The sequence below is a fragment of the Heteronotia binoei genome, chromosome 17 (genome assembly GCF_032191835.1).
Source record: "Heteronotia binoei isolate CCM8104 ecotype False Entrance Well chromosome 17, APGP_CSIRO_Hbin_v1, whole genome shotgun sequence".
NCBI classification, from domain to species: Eukaryota; Metazoa; Chordata; class Lepidosauria; order Squamata; family Gekkonidae; genus Heteronotia; species Heteronotia binoei.
The window spans coordinates 51,701,128-51,718,092 of NC_083239.1; the positions used below are offsets into that span (position 1 = coordinate 51,701,128).

General features: G+C 52.0%; 1 protein-coding gene across 1 annotated transcript in view; it reads left to right on the top strand.

Moving 5' to 3' along the window:
- Positions 1-16,965, top strand: part of PPP5C (protein phosphatase 5 catalytic subunit) — a 33,291-nt gene that overhangs the window by 757 nt on the left and 15,569 nt on the right. Inside the window, exons 2-5 of the mRNA XM_060258318.1 lie at positions 7,588-7,829; positions 9,833-9,980; positions 15,848-15,969; positions 16,754-16,819. Of these exons, the coding sequence (XP_060114301.1) occupies positions 7,588-7,829; positions 9,833-9,980; positions 15,848-15,969; positions 16,754-16,819 (578 nt within the window). The remainder of the gene's footprint in view (positions 1-7,587; positions 7,830-9,832; positions 9,981-15,847; positions 15,970-16,753; positions 16,820-16,965) is intronic.

Below are 16,965 nucleotides of genomic sequence, written 5' to 3' on the forward strand. Positions count from 1 at the left end.
GTAAGGGAAGCCCTGTTGGATCAGGCCAGTGGCCCATCCAGTCCAACACTCTGTGTCACAGAAGAACATAAGAGAAGCCATGTTGGATCAGGCCAATGGCCTCTCCAGTCCAACACTCTGTGTCACAGAAGAACATAAGAGAAGCCATGTTGGATCAGGCCAATGGCCCATACAGTCCAACACTCTGTGTCACAAAAGAACGTAAGAGAAGCCATGTTGGATCAGGCCAATGGCCCATCCAGTCCAACACTCTGTGTCACAGAAGAACGTAAGAGAAGCCATGTTGGATCAGGCCAATGGCCCATCCAGTCCAACACTCTGTGTCACATAAGAACATAAGAGAAGCCATGTTGGATCAGGCCAATGGCCCATCCAGTCCAACACTCTGTGTCACATAAGAACATAAGAGAAGCCATGTTGGATCAGGCCAATGGCCCATCCAGTCCAACACTGTGTCACACAGTGGCCAAGAAAACCAGGTGCCATCAGGACGTCCACCAGTGAGGCCAGGACACTAGAAGTCCTCCCATTGTTGCTCCACAAGCACCAAGAATACAGAGCATCACTGTTCCATAAGAACATAAGAGAAGCCATGCTGGATCAGGCCAGTGGCCCATCCAGTCCAACACTCTGTGTCGCATAAGAACATAAAAGAAGCCCTGCTGGATCAGGCCAATCGCCCATCCAGTCCAACACTCTCTGTTGCATCAAGAAGTCCACCAGTGGGGCCAGAATTTCAGAAACCCTCCTGCTGTTGCCCCTCACAAGCACCAAGAATGCAGAACATCACTTGCCCCAATCATAAGAGAAGCCATGTTGGATCATGCCTTGCTTCCTTGCTGCTGTTTTTCCTCTTCTTCAGTACCCATGCAAAGAGAGACTTGTGTGTTACTAGAGGGTCTGTACAATAACTGTAGCTTGAGGATCTATCCTGCTCTATGCTCTGAATCTCAGAGCGGTCACAATCTCCCCTATCGTCTCCCCCCACAACAAACACCCTGTGAGGTGGGTGGGGCTGGTGAGGGCTCTCACAGCAGCTGCCCTTTCAAGGACAACCTCTGCCAGAGCTATGGCTGACCCAAGGCCATTCCAGACGCTGCAAGTGGAGGAGTGGGGAATCCAACCTGGTTCTCCCAGATAAGAATCCATGCACTTAACCACTACGCCAGACTGGAAGCCAGTGGGTGAAAGGGGCTTGCTGAGGGCGGGGGCCAAGTGCCCTCCCTCTTGCAACACTCTTGGGGAAGGAGAGTCTGGGAGGGGCAAGCATAGCTTTGCTTTTTTGGGGGGGAGGGTGGGGTCTAAGGCAGCCAGGGAGGTCTTCACAATTCAAGCTTCCTTTAAACTCCCCCTCAATGTGGGGGACCAGCCGCCAGCATAGGACGCCTCAGTCAACTGACTCGAGCAGGAAGAGGGGCTGAAGCCAAGACCCAGAGGGTGAGCAGCAAACCAGGAGAGCCTCGGAAGTGCAGGCCCGGCATCCAGAAGTGAGCCACGAGCCAGAGTCCTGGAGGGGGGCTCCCCACAGCTTAATGACCTTGCCTTGCTTCTATGCTGCTGGTCTTCCTATACTTCGGTACCCATGCAAGGAGAGACTTGTGTGTTGCTAGAGGGTCTGTACCAAAAGCCAAGGCTGGATTAACATTTAGCCCAAGTAGGCACTGGCCTATGGGCCTCCACACCTTTAGGGGCCCCAGGCTGCCCCCCCCCACGGTTCCCCCCCTTGCTTGCAGCCCTGGGAGCCTGCACGTGCAGCCAGCCACTGAGCCGCTCTTTGCCCAACTTGCCTGGTGCAGCTGGTGGCCAAGTTTGGCCTCCCTCTGCCTCTCCCCTGCAGCTTTGTTAACGGGGACTTTGAGACGGTGCCTGCAGGCTGCAGCGGGGGGCCATGGGCAGTGGGACAGGCGCTCCAACTCGTGAGATAAATTTGCCAGGGGGCCCCCAAGATTTTGACTTCCTAGGGGCCTCCACAGGTTTAACCCAGCACTACCGAAAGCAGCCCCCAGTGCAAAAAGTGGGGCCAAATGATGGGACCCACTTGGTGTGTGTGTGGGGGTGAAGACTGCTGGTCAGTGCTCTGAATGCTGAGCATTAGAGATACTGTTTTGCGGGGGGCAACTGTGGGAAGGGTTTTGGAGCTCTGGCCCTGTTGGTGGACCTCCTGATGGCCCTGGGTTTTGGCCGATGTGTAACAGAGAGTGTAGGACTGGATGGGCCATTGGCCTGATCCAACGTGGCTTCTCTTATGTTCTTCTGTGACACAGAGTGTTGGACTGGATGGGCCATTGGCCTGATCCAACAGGGCTTCTCTTATGTTCTTGTGTGACACAGAATGTTGGACTGGATGGGCCATTGGCCTGATCCAACATGGCTTCTCTTATGTTCTTATGTAACTCAGTGTTGGACTGGATGGGCCACTGGCCTGATCCAACGTGGCTTCTCTTATGTTCTTATATGACACAGAGTGTTGGACTGGATGGGCCATTGGCCTGATCCAACATGGCTTCTCTTATGTACTTAACAGGCCACTGGCCTGATCCAACGTGGCTTCTCTTATGTTCTTATGTGACACAGAGTGCTGGACTGGATGGGCCATTGGCCTGATCCAACATGGCTTCTCTTATGTTCTTATGTAACTCAGTGTTGGACTGGATGGGCCACTGGCCTGATCCAACGTGGCTTCTCTTATGTTCTTATATGACACAGAGTGTTGGACTGGATGGGCCATTGGCCTGATCCAACAGGGCTTCTCTTATGTTCTTCTGTGACACAGAGTGTTGGACTGGATGGGCCACTGGCCTGATCCAACATGGCTTCTCTTATGTTCTTAAGTATAGAGTGTTGGACTGGATGGGCCATTGGCCTGATCCAGCAGGGCTTCTCTTATGTCTTTGGGTTCTTACTCGGTCCCTTGGGTCCGGATGGGAAGTGCTGGATGAGGCAAAACTCTGTTGCTCTGCTTCATGGTCATGAGTGTTTCTTGACCTGCTATATTGCATCTGTTTAGCACCTGCAACTTGTCTGCCCTTTCCTTCTCGTGATGCGTGCCCGTTCTGCCCGCAGCCAGCTGTACGCATTGTGGAGGAGCGGATTGCATTGGTCATTTGCTGACTGGGAATTGCCATAACTGCAGTTTGAGGAACTACCCATTTTTATCCTGCTCGTCCTTCGATGAGCATTGGTAAACTGAAGTACAATATATGCTCTCCTAAGCCCATTAGGTCTACTGGACTTAAAAGGGTATAAAAACTAGTTAGAATTGTACTTCTGTTTTATATGCCCCCTTCTGACTGTGTGAGGGTTTGAATCTGGGTCTCCCCGGTGGCTGTTTAACACTCTAGCCATTATATAAGAACGTCAGAAGAGCCCTGCTGTGTCAGACCAGGGAGGGTCCATCTAGTCCAGCCTCCTGTCTCACACAGGGACCAACCAGTTCCTCTGGAGGACCAGCAACAGGGTAGAGAGGCTGAGGCCTTCATAAGAACATCAGAAGAGCCCTGCTGGATCAGACCAGGGAGGGTCCATCTAGTCCAGCCTCCTGTCTCACACAGTGGCCAACTAGTTCCTCTGGAGGGCCAACAACAGGGCAGAGAGGCCAAGGCCTTCCCCTGAGAAGAACATCAGAAGAGCCCTGCTGGATCAGACCAGTGAGGGTCCATCTAGTCCAACCTCCTGTCTCACACAGTGGCCAACCAGTTCCCCTGGAGGGCCTGCACAGGGCATTGAGAAAGAGAGTCGGATTTATACCACACCCTTCACTTGGAGTCTCAGAGTGACTTTCAGTCTCCTCTTCCCACAACAGACACCCTGTGAGGTAGGTGGGTCTGAGAGACCTTTGAGAGAACTGCTCTTGAGAGAACAGCTCTGAGAGACCCGTGTCTGACCTAAGGTCAGCCAGCTAGCTGCATGTGGAAGAACGGGGTATCAAACCTGTTTTCCAGATTAGAGTCTGCTGCTTAGGCCTTCCCCTGATGAGAACTTCAGAAGATCACAACTGGATCAGACCAATTGTTCATCTAGTCCAGAATCCTGTTTTACATGTTGACCAACCATTTCCTCTGAACAGTCAGCCACAAGGCATAGAACCCAAGGCCTTTCCCTGAGGTTTCCTCTTGGCTCTGGGATCCATAGGATTCAGGCCTCTGAAAGTGGAGGTTCCCCTCTGTCACCATAGCTGGTAGCTATTGATAGACTTCTCCATGAATCTCTATAATCCCCTTTTAAAGCTGTTTATTCCAGCGGCCATCGCAGCAAATCCCACATTTTAATCACCCTCTGTATAAAGTAGTACTTATACCAGTTTGGTGTAGTGGTTAAGTGCATGGACTCTTATATGGGAAAACCGGGTTTGATTCCCCACTCCTCCACTTCCACCTGCTGGAATGGCCTTGGGTCAGCCGTAGCTCTGGCAGAGTTCGTCCTTGAAAGGGCAGCTGCTGTGAGAGCCCTCTCACCCCCACCCACCTCACAGGGTGTCTGTTGTGGGGGAGGAAGGGAAAGGAGATTGTAGGCCGCTCTGAGACTCTGTCCTTGAAAGGGCAGCTGCTATGAGAGCCCTCTCACCCCCACCCACCTCACAGGGTGTCTGTTGTGGGGGAGGAAGGGAAAGGAGATTGTAAATCGGTGAGACTGATTCAGAGAGAAGGGCGGGGTATAAGTCTGCAGTCTTCTTCTTAATGGGCGAAGCTGCATCGCTTTGCCACCTCTTTGGGAACCAGTTTAGTGTAGTGGTTAAGAGCAGTGAACCCCAATCTGGAGAACCGAGTTTGATTCCCCGCTTCTCCACATCCAGCTGCCGGGTGACCTTGGGCCGCTCACAGTTCTCTGTCAGCCCCACCTACTCCACAGGGTGTCTGTCGTGGGGAGAGGAAGTGAAGGAGATTGTAAGTGCAGGGTATAAATCCAGCTCTTTTTCTTTCCATACGGTGGATTCATATGAACATATACGAACATATGAAGCTGCCTTCTACTGAATCAGACCCTCGGTCCATCAAAGTCAGTATTGTCTTCTCAGACTGGCAGCGGCTCTCCAGGGTCTCAAGCGGAGGTTTTTCACACCTATTTGCCTGGACCCTTTTTTGGAGATGCCAGGAATTGAACCTGGGACCTTCTGCTTACCAAGCAGATGCTCTACCACTGAGCCACTGTCCCCCCTCCAAAGATTGAACATATGAAGCTGCCTTCTACTGAATCAGACCCTTCTGGGTCCATCAAAGTCAGTATTGTCTTCTCAGACTGGCAGCGGCTCTCCAGGGTCTCAAGCTGAGGTTTTTCACACCTGTTTGCCTGGACCCTTTTTTGCCAGGGATTGAACCTGGGACCTTCTGCTTCCCAGGCAGATGCTCTACCACAAAGCACCGTCCCTCCCTCCAAGCAGGCCAGCAAAGCCCTCGTCCCCGGAGCGTACAAGTCAGCGGCGTGCCCACCTCAGCCAGACAATGGAAGCCCACGGGGCTTCTGGCCTTTAACGTCTCCAGCGCCTGCCTCGGAAAACAAGCCCTTCGAGGCGGCTTCGGGAGGGCCTTTCTGCCTCTGTGCGATTAGGAGGCTTACCTTTGAGCCGTGCCCTGAGGCCACGTTGGGACAAAGCCTATAATTAAAAGCGGTCAGGCCTCAGGCTCTCTGCTGGCTTTGGGAGTGCCTCTGCCAACTCCCAGGATGCATCTGCCCTGGGATGGCCAGCAGTGCTGGCCCGTGGCCCTGGGAGGTTTACCGCCTCTTAGAAGATTCTGCCTAATCCTCGCTCTTCGGGATTCATTGGCGGCTGGGGAGGGGAGGGGGTTTTGGCTAGACGGAAAGTGCATTTTCTGTTTCCCCCCCCCCCGAAGCCGCATCTGTTTCTACTTTGTATATGATCTGCGGTCCTTCATGTCACGTTCACGTAAACAGTCCTTTCCGTCCGACGGCCCCTTCCTGTGCTTTTAGCTCCTGGTCCCTCGCTGACGTTGCCTCCGTAAACTGACGACGTGTACTTTCCGCTAAGGACTGCGGAATTGCTGCCAGTGGTCTTTCCCCACTTAAATTCTCCCGGGCGGACTAGAATTCCTGCTTCAAGCAGAAGTGCCCATTCAAGGTTTAGCAAAGCGCCGCTGTTCTGTCGCTGCCTCAATGGCAAGTTTTGGTTGACATTTCGGATTGTCGGTCTGGGCACGCACCCTCCGAGAAGCGACAGGGAAGGGCGAGTCACGGCACACGCTACGCTTTGGAAAGAAACCCGGTGGTGCGTTGAAATGTTTGTTCGTGCGGTCTACCCTCCCGAAAGCACCTGAGGAAGACGCAGTCATTTCCGTCCATGGTTTCATTGTCAAAGGCCTCTTCAAATGTAGTTTTGAAAGGTGGATGTGGCTTCGGTGCCATCTGAACCAGAAGCAGTGGCGATTGTCAAAGGCCCTGCCCGGTTACCTTAGGGGAGGCACATTTTGATACCCGGGCTATTCAGAAGGTTCTCTTGAAACAGAGTCGCACGTCTCCCCTTAAAACGTGCTCCTGAACCATAGAGGAGAGCTGGTTCTTTTTGTCGAAGGCAAATAAATAGAACTGGGGAGGGTGTATTGTTGGAACTCTCTGTCTGGGGCAGTGATGCTCTGTATTCTTGGTGCTTGGGGTAGCACAATGGGAGGGCTTCTAGTGTCCTGGCCCCACTGGTAGATCTCCTGATGGCACTTGGTTTTTTTGACCACTGTGTGACACAGAGTGTTGGACTGGATGGGCCACTGGCCTGATCCAACATGGCTTCTCTTATGTTCTCATGTCCAGGCGAATTTTTCTGAACTCCGTTTTCTGTTGGGGTAGGTGGGATGTAATTCTGTGGGTTAGCACCATTAGAATATCTTCCGTTGAAGAATCTTACACTAATTGCCTTGCGTGTACACAGTCTCTGCTTAACAGCTAGATCTGAGAACAGTAGCACTTCTGAGACCAAGAGCTTTCAAGACTTGAAGCTCCCTTTGGAGAGCCAGTTTGGTGTAGTGGTGAAGTGCGTGGACTCTTATCTGGGAGAACCGGGTTTGATTCCCCACTCCTCCACTTGCACCTGATGGAATGGCCTAGGGTCAGCCATAGCTCTGGCAGAGGTTGTCCTTGAAAGGGCAGCTGCTGTGAGAGTCCTCTCAGCCCCACCCACCTCTCAGGGTGTCTGTTGTGGGGGAGGAAGATAAAGGAGATTGTGAGCCGCTCTGAGTGGAGGGCGGAATATAAATCCAATGTTGTCTTCTTCTTCCTCCCTTTGTCCATCTGATGAAGGGAACTTTGGCTCTTGAAAACTCATACCCCCAAAAACCTTGTCAGTCTCCAAGCTGGTAATGGGTTCGAATCTAGCTGTTCCCCTGCCGACCAACATGGCTGCCCTCTGAAACTGTCTTACAGGGGTGTCCCACCAAAGGGAGCTTTTGCTATCCAACGTTGATACCCCCCAAAAAAATCTTGTTGGTGTCTGAGGTGCCACCGGATTTGAATCTACCTCTTCTATTATAGACTCACACAGAAAGCATTTGTTTAGTTACAGCCCTGGGCTATTTTTCATGCTTTCGGCTACTGTTTCAGCTCATGGATAACAGCCCTCCTTCTCTTCTCCCCGCCCCCCCACAGCAAAGGACTACGAGAACGCAGTGAAGTATTACACCCAGGCCATAGAACTGAACCCCAGCAATGCCATCTATTACGGCAATCGGAGCCTGGCCTACCTGCGGACGGAGTGCTACGGCTACGCCTTGGCCGACGCCACCAAGTCCATCGACCTGGACAAGAAGTACATCAAAGGTTATTACCGGCGGGCCACCAGCAACATGGCCCTGGGGAAGTTCAAGGCTGCCCTGCGGGACTACGAGACGGTGAGCAGGGAGAGGGGTTTTCCTACCTACAAAGGGAATGTTGGCGTAACAGAGGAGAATCCACCTCTGGATCACGTTTCCTGGGGAGCAAGTCTTGCTGGGATAGCTGTCTTCGAGTATTTGAGGGGCTGTTGTACAGAGGATGGAGCTGAGCCGCGTTCTGTGACCTGAGAAGGTTGGACCAGAACCGACAAGGTGAAATTAAATCAAAAAGAGTTTTTGGCCAGGTTTTTTTTTAAAGTTCACTCAGATGAGCAATTTTTTTTTTTTTGCCGGGGTGTGTGTCGGGGGGGGGGGCAGACTTTCCATTGGTGATTTCCATTGGACCCCTGATTGCAGTCGTATGGAGATGAACTGAGCATCACGCTAGAGCAGGGGTGTCAAACATACGGCCCAGGGGCCGGATCAGGCCGCTGGAGGGCTCCTGTCAGGCCCGCGAGCAAGTCTGCTTCCTTCTCCTTCTCTCTCTCTCCATTCCGTGTCACAGCTTGCTTTGCCAGGATTTCTCAATTGCGCGGAAGCTTCAGAGCAAGGCCTCTATTTTCCCCATTGGCTGAGGCTCCTCCCTTGGGGAGGAAGTGGGGAGGGGAGGGAGAGCTTGTTTTGATATTCACAATATTGCAAGAGTGCTAATACTTTAAGCATGTTTTATTTTAAGTTTTTTTTTTTTTTTTAAAAAACATCTTTAATTGTGTGTGTTTGTTTCCTTTGCTTCTGCTACCTGGCATTACATTTTATGAAACACAAGGCTCGGCCCAACACGGTCTCATTTATGTCAGATCTGGCCCTCATAACAAATGAGTTTGATGCCCCTGAGCTAGAGGATGTGGTACCCGTAGTGCCCAGCGGTGCTTCCCTTGCCTCTGTCTATAAGACCGTTTACTGTGCTGCTCCTGTTTCGTAACATCTGTTTTTACGATACAGTTTTAACTCTGTTGTTTTATTATTGTAAGCTGCCCCGAGCCCCCTTGCAGGACAGGGCGGGATATAAATCTAAAAATTAAAGTAACTATGCTCCCCCCCCCCTCGGTCAAGGTTTTCAGGAAGTGGGTGGAGCCATTGTATGGCTAAGGTTGCTATTGGCCGTCCTTTCTAGTGAAAGGGTTTTCTGCTGGAGAATCTAGAGGACTGGTAAGCACCTGGGCTTTCTGTAGCCAGTGAGTGGTTTCTCTCCCCCCTCACGATTTCCTTCTTCCTATAAACCATCAGGGGGGAAGTGTTCCATCTTCACTCAAAGAGTGATTGACATGTGGAAGTCACTGCCACAGGAGGTGGCGGCGGCTACAGGCATAGCCAGCTTCAAGAGGGGATTGGATAAGCATATGGAGCAGAGGTCCATCAGTGGCTATTAGCCACAGCGTATTGTTGGAACTCTCTGTCTGGGGCAGTGATGCTCTGTATTTTGGAGGGGGGGCACAGTGGAGGGCTTCTAGTGTCCTGGCCCCACTGGTGGATCTCCTGATGACACCTGGGGTTTTTTGGCCACTGTGTGACACAGTGTGTTGGACTGGATGGGCTGCTGGCCTGATCCAACATGGTTTCTCTTATGTCTGGGGCAGTGACGCTCTGTATTCTTGGTGCTTTGGGAGGGGCAACAGTGGGAGGGCTTCTAGTGTCCTGGCTCCACTGGTGGACCTCTTGATGACACCTGGGGATTTTTTGGCCACTGTGTGACACAGAGTGTTGGACTGGATGGACCATTGGTCTGATCCAACATGGCTTCTCTTGTGTTCATTTGGCTGTGCCTCTTGAAGCAGCCATCTTGGTTTTTGCTCCACCTCTTGTGGGAGCCATTTTGATGTGGTGGTGCTCACCACCCTCGCTTGAAATTCTCAAGAAGCCCGCATACGTATAAAGGTTGGGGGACCCTTGGGGTAGAAGGTGTGGTTTTGCAAAAATAATGAAGGGGGAAGGGTATTTAAGCTTTCCCCTGCTCTCAGAGAAACCAATCATGTCATGCAAATTTAAGAGGGCCCCATTTCGATTTCCCTCCCTCTGCCCAGGTGGTCAAGGTGAAGCCTAACGATAAGGACGCCAAGATGAAGTACCAGGAGTGCAACAAGATTGTGAAGCAGAAGGCGTTTGAGCGCGCCATCGCCAGCGAGGAGCACAAGCGGTCCGTGGTTGACTCCTTGGACATAGAAAGCATGAGTGAGTGGGGGAGGGCCCCAGCCTGGGGCTGGCTTGGGGAAGGGGGCTGTGTCAGGAACTGCCCGTTCTGTCGCTCTGCGAGAGGTTCTTGAAGGATTCAGAACAGCACTCTCAAAGGGAACAGGCTTTGCAGTAAGGACCATCGAAGTATCGTGGCTTGCGGGCAAAGGGAGTAGTCCGCCGTGGAACTCCTGCTTGCTGCAGAGGATTCTGGGGCATATTCCAGGGCACGCATTCAGCTTATGCAGGTTGCTAAGAACCTGCTGCAGAAGGTATACCATACTCCTTTATTGCTGTTTTTTGCTAGGACAGGGAAACTCACCTGCCATTGCTAGTCTTTCATTTACTTTATTTGTATCCCACCTTTCACCCCAACTGGGGACACAGAGCTTCTGTGGCAGTGGGGTTTTGGCAGAGAGGGAGAGATTTGAACCTGAATTTCCCAAGTCCTTGCCTGACCAGTTTGGTGTAGTGCGTGGACTCTTATCTGGGAGAACCGGGTTTGGTTCCCCACTCCTCCACTTGCACCTGCTGGAATGGCCTTGGGTCAGCCATAGCTGTGGCAGAGGCTGCCCTTGAAAGGGAAGTTTCTGTCAGAGCTCTCTCAGCCCCACCTACCTCACAGGGTGTCTGTTGCGGGGGGAGGAAGGTAAGGGACATTGTGAGCCGCTCTGAGACTCTGAGATTTGGAGTGGAGGGCGGGATATAAATCCAGTAGCACTACACCATGCTGGATCATCTTATTGAGGAGCCCCTGATACACTTCTGAGGGAATCCCTGGGTTCTGCAGCAGCAGGGTGTGGCAGCTGAGGACCAGGAGATTTGATCATTCCAGATCAAAGACAAATGGGGAGGGGTGTGTGTGGTTGCATGGAGTGATTTAGGCATGCCTGATGCCAGAGTGTTGCTGAAGTTCAGGCGTGGAACAAAGCAGCCGTGGGCCTGGGAGACCACTGTGAGCCCCTTGTTAACGGTCTGGTGTGAATTTAACAGATTTTTTCTTTTAAAAGTAGGAATAGGGAAAATGCTTAGAAATAAGGGGCAGATGGGGAGCTGTGAACGGAGAGAAAACGCCATGGGGGAAGCCGCCTGCTTCTATGGAGTTGGAACTTCCCTGGGTTAAGGTCACTCCTGAAAGGACAAAAGGCCTCGTAGATATAGAAGGAGAAGACGACTGCAGATTTATACCCCGCCCTTCTCTCTGAATCAGAGTCTCAGAGCAGCTCACAATCTCCTTTATCTTTTTCTCCCACAGCAGACACCCTGTGAGGTAGGTAGGACTGAGAGAGCTCTCCCAGAAGTTGCCCTTTCAAGGACAGCTCTGCGAGAGCTACAGCTGACCCGAGGCCATTCCAGCAGCTGCAAGTGGAGGAGTGGGGAACCGAACCCGGTTCTCCCAGAGAAGAGTCCGCGCGCTTCACCGCTCCGCCAAACTGGTTGAATTTCCCCATCTTAGCAGTGAACAGCAGCAAAGGAGTATGGGTGTTGGAGCTGTTTGGAACCTACTCATGGCGTGGATGGGGAGGAAACCCATCCGTCCTCATCCCTGTGACTAATGCTATTGCCCGTGGGGTGGCCGCACCAAAGTTTCCTGCCATCGCCTGAAATAGATCAGGATCTTGGATCGTAAATAGATACCAGCATGGAGAGGCTTAATCAGGGGGGAAATAAATAGAGCGGTGTTAACAATGGGGCCAGCTGCTCACACGGACCGGGCTGGGCAAGTGAGACGCTTGTGTTCCTCAGCCAGGAAAGCCGTGAATTCTGTATTTAAAATTTCTGCCAATGGCACCTGCTTTGCCCCACTGCAGGCACAGCTGCCTCAAAAAGAAGCTGTAAAGGGGGCCTGCGGGCGAGGGAACAGCCACCTCTCAAGGAGAGCCATTCAAATTAATTGTCAGGGGTTTTTTTAGCTTGGAGGAACAACTGAGGGATGACATGATCGAGAGGCTTGCAAAACTACGCCTGGGATAGAGAAGGCAGAGAAAGAAGTATTTTTCTCCCTTTCTCACAATACAAGAACTCGTGGGCACTCACTGAAATTAACGAGCGGTAGGCTTAGAGCAGATCAAAGGAAGTCCTCCTTCACCCAAAGAGTCATGAACCTGTGGAATTCACTGCCACGGGATGCAATGGCAGGTACAAGCATAGACAGCTTCAAAAGGGGGTTGGATAAAAAGCTGGAGCAGAGGTCCCTGAATGACTCTTAGCCACAAGGTATAGAGGGAAGTAATGTATGGCTGTGAGAGCTGGACCATAAGGAAGGCCGAGCGCAGAAGAATAGATGCTTTTGAGCTGTGGTGCTGGAGAAGACTCTTGAGAGTCCCTTGGACTGCAAGAAGATCCAATCTGTCAGTCCTAAGGGAAATGAACCCTGACTGTTCCCTGGAAGGTCAAAAGCTGAAGCTCAAATACTTTGGCCACCCAATGAGAAGGGAGCACTCACTGGAGAAGACCCTGATGCTGGAAAAGACAGAAGGCCAAAGAAGAAGGGGACGGCAAGAGATGAGATGGCTGGACAGTGTTACTGATGTAACTAACACGAATTTGAGCAAACTTCGGAGGATGGGGCCTGGCGTGACTTTGTCCATGGGGTCGCAAAAAGTTGGACTCGACTGTGTGACTGAACAACAAAAGAGAAATCAACCCAGACTGTTCCCTGGAAGGTCAGATGCTGAAGCTGAAGCTCAAATACTTTGGCCACCAAATGAGAAGGGAGCACTCCCTGGAGTAGGCCCTGATGCTGGGAAAGACAAGGCAAAAGAAGAAGGGGACGGCAACAGGTGCGATGGCTGGACAGCGTTACTGATGTAACTAACATGAATCTGAGCGGACTTCAGAGGATGGTGGAAGACGGGGCATGGTGTGACTTGGTCCAGGGGGTCGCAAAGAGTCGAACTCAACTGTGCGACTGAACAACAAAAATAGAGAGAACACCCTATCTGGGGCAGTGATACTCTGTATTCTTGGTGCTTGGGAGGGGGCCACGGTGGGAGGGCTTCTGAAGTTCTGGCCCCTCTTGACGGCCCCTGGGTTTTGGCCACTGTGGGACGCAGAGTGTTGGGCTGGATGGGCCGCTGACCTGGCCCATCGTGACTTCCCTTTGCATTCTTACGAAACATAGCTGTGAGCTGTGTAATGACGGGAGCAGTGTCTTGGCAGCGCACCCAAACTCTTTGCGAGAAAAGTCCTGCCCTACGGTTACTCTGTGTTGTCTCACCCAGCAAAGGTTGGCCCCGTTCTAGGGGTCCGGTGGGCCGGCTTCAGAATACTGACACCGGCGAGCTGCCGTAGATTTCAGTTCTCTTCTGGGGGAAGCCCTGGCAGTTTTCAGGGGTTCAGCAACAGGAGACAAGCCCCCCTTCCCACGTCTGCTTCTTTAGTGACCTTCCCCCAAAGCATGCATCTGCTGGGTATGTTCTCAAATACATCAGTCGCGAGGCCCTCATCAGTACAGCCAGGGATCTGGTGGGCGACTGAAATGGATAATATTCCCCAAAGATGAAAATCTTTTTGGAACTCCAGCAGGCATTTGGGGAGATGCCTTTTTCTCCCTTGTGTTGGACCAGAAGGGCACAGCTAGTCTCTCTGAGGCGTCAGGGCCTCAGGCCCGCGTCCCGCTCCTGTCCTGAAGTAACTGAAAGGGAGGGCGCTAATGCGTCCAGCTCCCCTGAGAGACGGGAAGGCAAAGCCTAGTGAGGAACGGACTTCCCCCACTGCTCTGGGTCATTAATCAGGCAGCCGTTCTGCCTGCTGAGAGGTGGACCTGCGAGGGAGGCTTTGGGCCTGTCCTGCGTGTCTGCGCGGTTTGTCTTGTTGGGCCGCCATTGGGAATGAAGCGGCCGTTTAGCTTTCTGAGAAAGCTCCTGGCCGCCGTCTGCGAGAATTGAGCAGAGCCAAACTCCACTGCTGGAGCTCAGCTCAGAATGATGATGATGATATTGGATTTATATCCTGCCCTCCACTCTGAAAGAGCCCCGTGGCGCAGAGTGTTAAAGCTGCAGTACTGCAGTCCTAAGCTCTGCTCACGACCTGAGTTCGATCCGCGGCGGAAGCAGGGTTTTCAGATAGCTGGCTCGAGGTTGACTCAGCCTTCCATCCTTCCGAGGTCGGTCAGATGAGTCCCCAGCTTGCTGAGGGGAAAGTGGAGATGACTGGGGAAGGCAATGGCAAACCATCCTGTAAAAAGTCTGCCGTGAAAATGTGAGAGCAACGTCACTCCAGAGTCGGAAACGACTGGTGCTTGCACGGGGGGCTTTTCCTTCCTTCCACTCTGAATCTCAGAGTCTCGGAGCGGCTCACAATCTCCTTTCCCTTCCTCCCCCACAACAGACACCCTGTGAGGTGGGTGGGGCTGAGAGGACTCTCACAGCAGCTGCCCTTTCAAGGACAACCTCTGTCAGAGCTATGGCTTACCCAAGGCCATTCCAGCAGGTGCAAGTGGAGGAGTGGGGAATCAAACCCGGTTCTCCCATATGAGAGTCTGCCCTTTCAAGGACAAACTCTGCCAGAGCTATGGCTGACCCAAGGCCATTCCAGCAGGTGCAAGTGGAGGAGTGGGGAATCAAACCCGGTTCTCCCAGATAAGAGTCTGCCCTTTCAAGGACAACCTCTGCCAGAGCTATGGCTGACCCAAGGCCATTCCAGCAGGTGCAAGTGGAGGAGTGGGGAATCAAACCCGGTTCTCCCAGATAAGAGTTCGTGCACTTAACCGCTACACCAAACCGGCTCTCAGAATGCCCCTGGGGCCCCAGTCCACCCTGGCGGGGGGGTGGGGGTGGGAAAGTATTGCCAAGTCACAACTGATTTATAGTGACCCTGTAGGCAGGAAATGGTCAGAGGGAGTCTGCCACTGCCTGCCAACCCTGGACTTCCTTGGTCATGTTTGCTCCAAATATTACCCAGAGCTGACCTCGCTTAGCTTCCAAGATCTGATAGAAGAAGATATTGAATTTATATCCTCCCTCTGCTCTGAATCACAGAGCGGCTCACAATCTCCTTTCCCTTCCTTCCCCACAACAGACACCCCGTGAACAGGATTCCCTCTAAGCTTCGTTAGCAGAGCTAGCGCCCAGATTTTTAGCCTCCAGCTTACGCATTTTTGTCTTAGAAGAAGAAGAATTGCAGATTTATACCCCGCCCTTTTCTCTGAATCAAAGACTCAGAGCGGCTTACAATCTCCCGTATCTTCTCCCCCCACAACAGACGCCCTGTGAGGTGGGTGGGGCTGAGAGGGCTCTCACAGCAGCTGCCCTTTCAAGGACAACCTCTGCCAGAGCTATGGCTGACCCAAGGCCATTCCAGCAGCTGCAAGCGGAGGAGTGGGGAATCAAACCCGGTTCTCCCAGATAAGAGTCTGCCCTTTCAAGGACAACCTCTGCCAGAGCTATGGCTGACCCAAGGCCATTCCAGCAGCTGCAAGCGGAGGAGTGGGGAATCAAACCCGGTTCTCCCAGATAAGAGTCCACGCACTTAACCACTACACCAAACTGGCTCTCGGTGTCTTAGCTCAGGAAGGATGACTTCAGAGCACAATAATTTATGCAGTCGCTCACAACTTTAATGCCAGTAGCTCACAAAGTAGAATCTTTGCTCACAAGACTCTGCAGCTTAGAGGGAACATTGCCTGTGAGGTGGGTGGAGCTGAGAGGGCTCTCACAGCAGCCGCCCTTTCAAGGACAACTCCTGCAAGAGCTATGGCAGTTGCAAGTGGAGGAGTGGGGAATCAAACCCAGTTCTCCCAGATAAGAGTCCGCACACTTAACCACACCAAACTGGCGGATGAGATTTGGCTAGCCTGAGCTGCCCACGTTAGGGCTCAGCCCACCCCTGGCTAACGTTAAGCCTTCTTTTCCCGCTTCCTGCAGCCATCGAAGACGAATACAGCGGCCCCAAGCTGGAGGACGGGAAGGTGACGCTCGCATTCGTGAAGGAGTTGATGCAGTGGTACAAGGACCAGAAGAAGCTGCACAGGAAATGTGCCTATCAGGTGACCGTCCCCGCCCCCACCCCTCCCGAGAGCCACAGAAGCGGAGAGTGTGCGCGGAGATGACGCAGAATCAGTGCCACCTTAGCCTATCTGATCTAACCTACTTTGCAGGCGGGCCCTAATGACACCGATCGACTCCCGGGCTGTGATGTAAAAACTGCCCGAGAGCCTTGGAGCAGCCTTGAATAATTTAAGCAGAAGGCAGCTAACGTTGCTCCTGATCTGTAATTAAAGTTGCATCTGATGGAGATTGCGGGTCTTGGCAGAGTGGCTGGGGCTGAGAGTCGTGGGAGCAGAGGAGAAATTTATTTCTTTCTCTCTCTCTTTCTTTCTTTCCTTCCCTCTGTCTGTCTCTCTCTTTCGTTCTTTCTCTCTTTTTTTTTCTTTCCCTCTGTCTCTTTCTTTCTCTCTCTCTCTCTCTCTCTCTCTCTCTCTCTCTCTCTCTTTCTTTCTTTCTTTCTTTCTTTCTTTCTTTCTTTCTTTCTTTCTTTCTTTCTTTCTTTCTTTCTTTCTTTCTTTCTTTCTTTCTTTCTTTCTTTCTTTCTTCTTTCTTTCTTTCTTTCTTTCTTTCTTTCTTTCTTTCTTTCCCTGTCTCTGCCATCTTGAGGACTAGAAGCTTTTCTTTTGAAATGTTTACTGAAATCCAGGCTTTAGAAATGCCTCCAGGAAGGTTATTTAGGCTGATCAAACTGCTAGAAAATCTGTTATCTCTTGATTCTTCATATTAACTTTTTTTCCTTCCTGCCCCCCCCCCCCCCCCGGTTTCTCTCATTGCATTTTGCAGATCTTGGTGCAAGTGAAAGAGGTGCTATCAAAACTCCCCACCCTAGTAGAAACTACGTTAAAAGAGGTACATCTCTCTCTTTGTGCCCTGGCTTTGCATTTGGGGATGGGGCACACGGGGTGCTCCCTTCCTTCCTGCCCCCTCCAAAACTGCTTATGTTTTTGAAAGTTTTGCCTGTGCCCTGGAACCCAGGCCTTCCTCCTCCGTGGAAA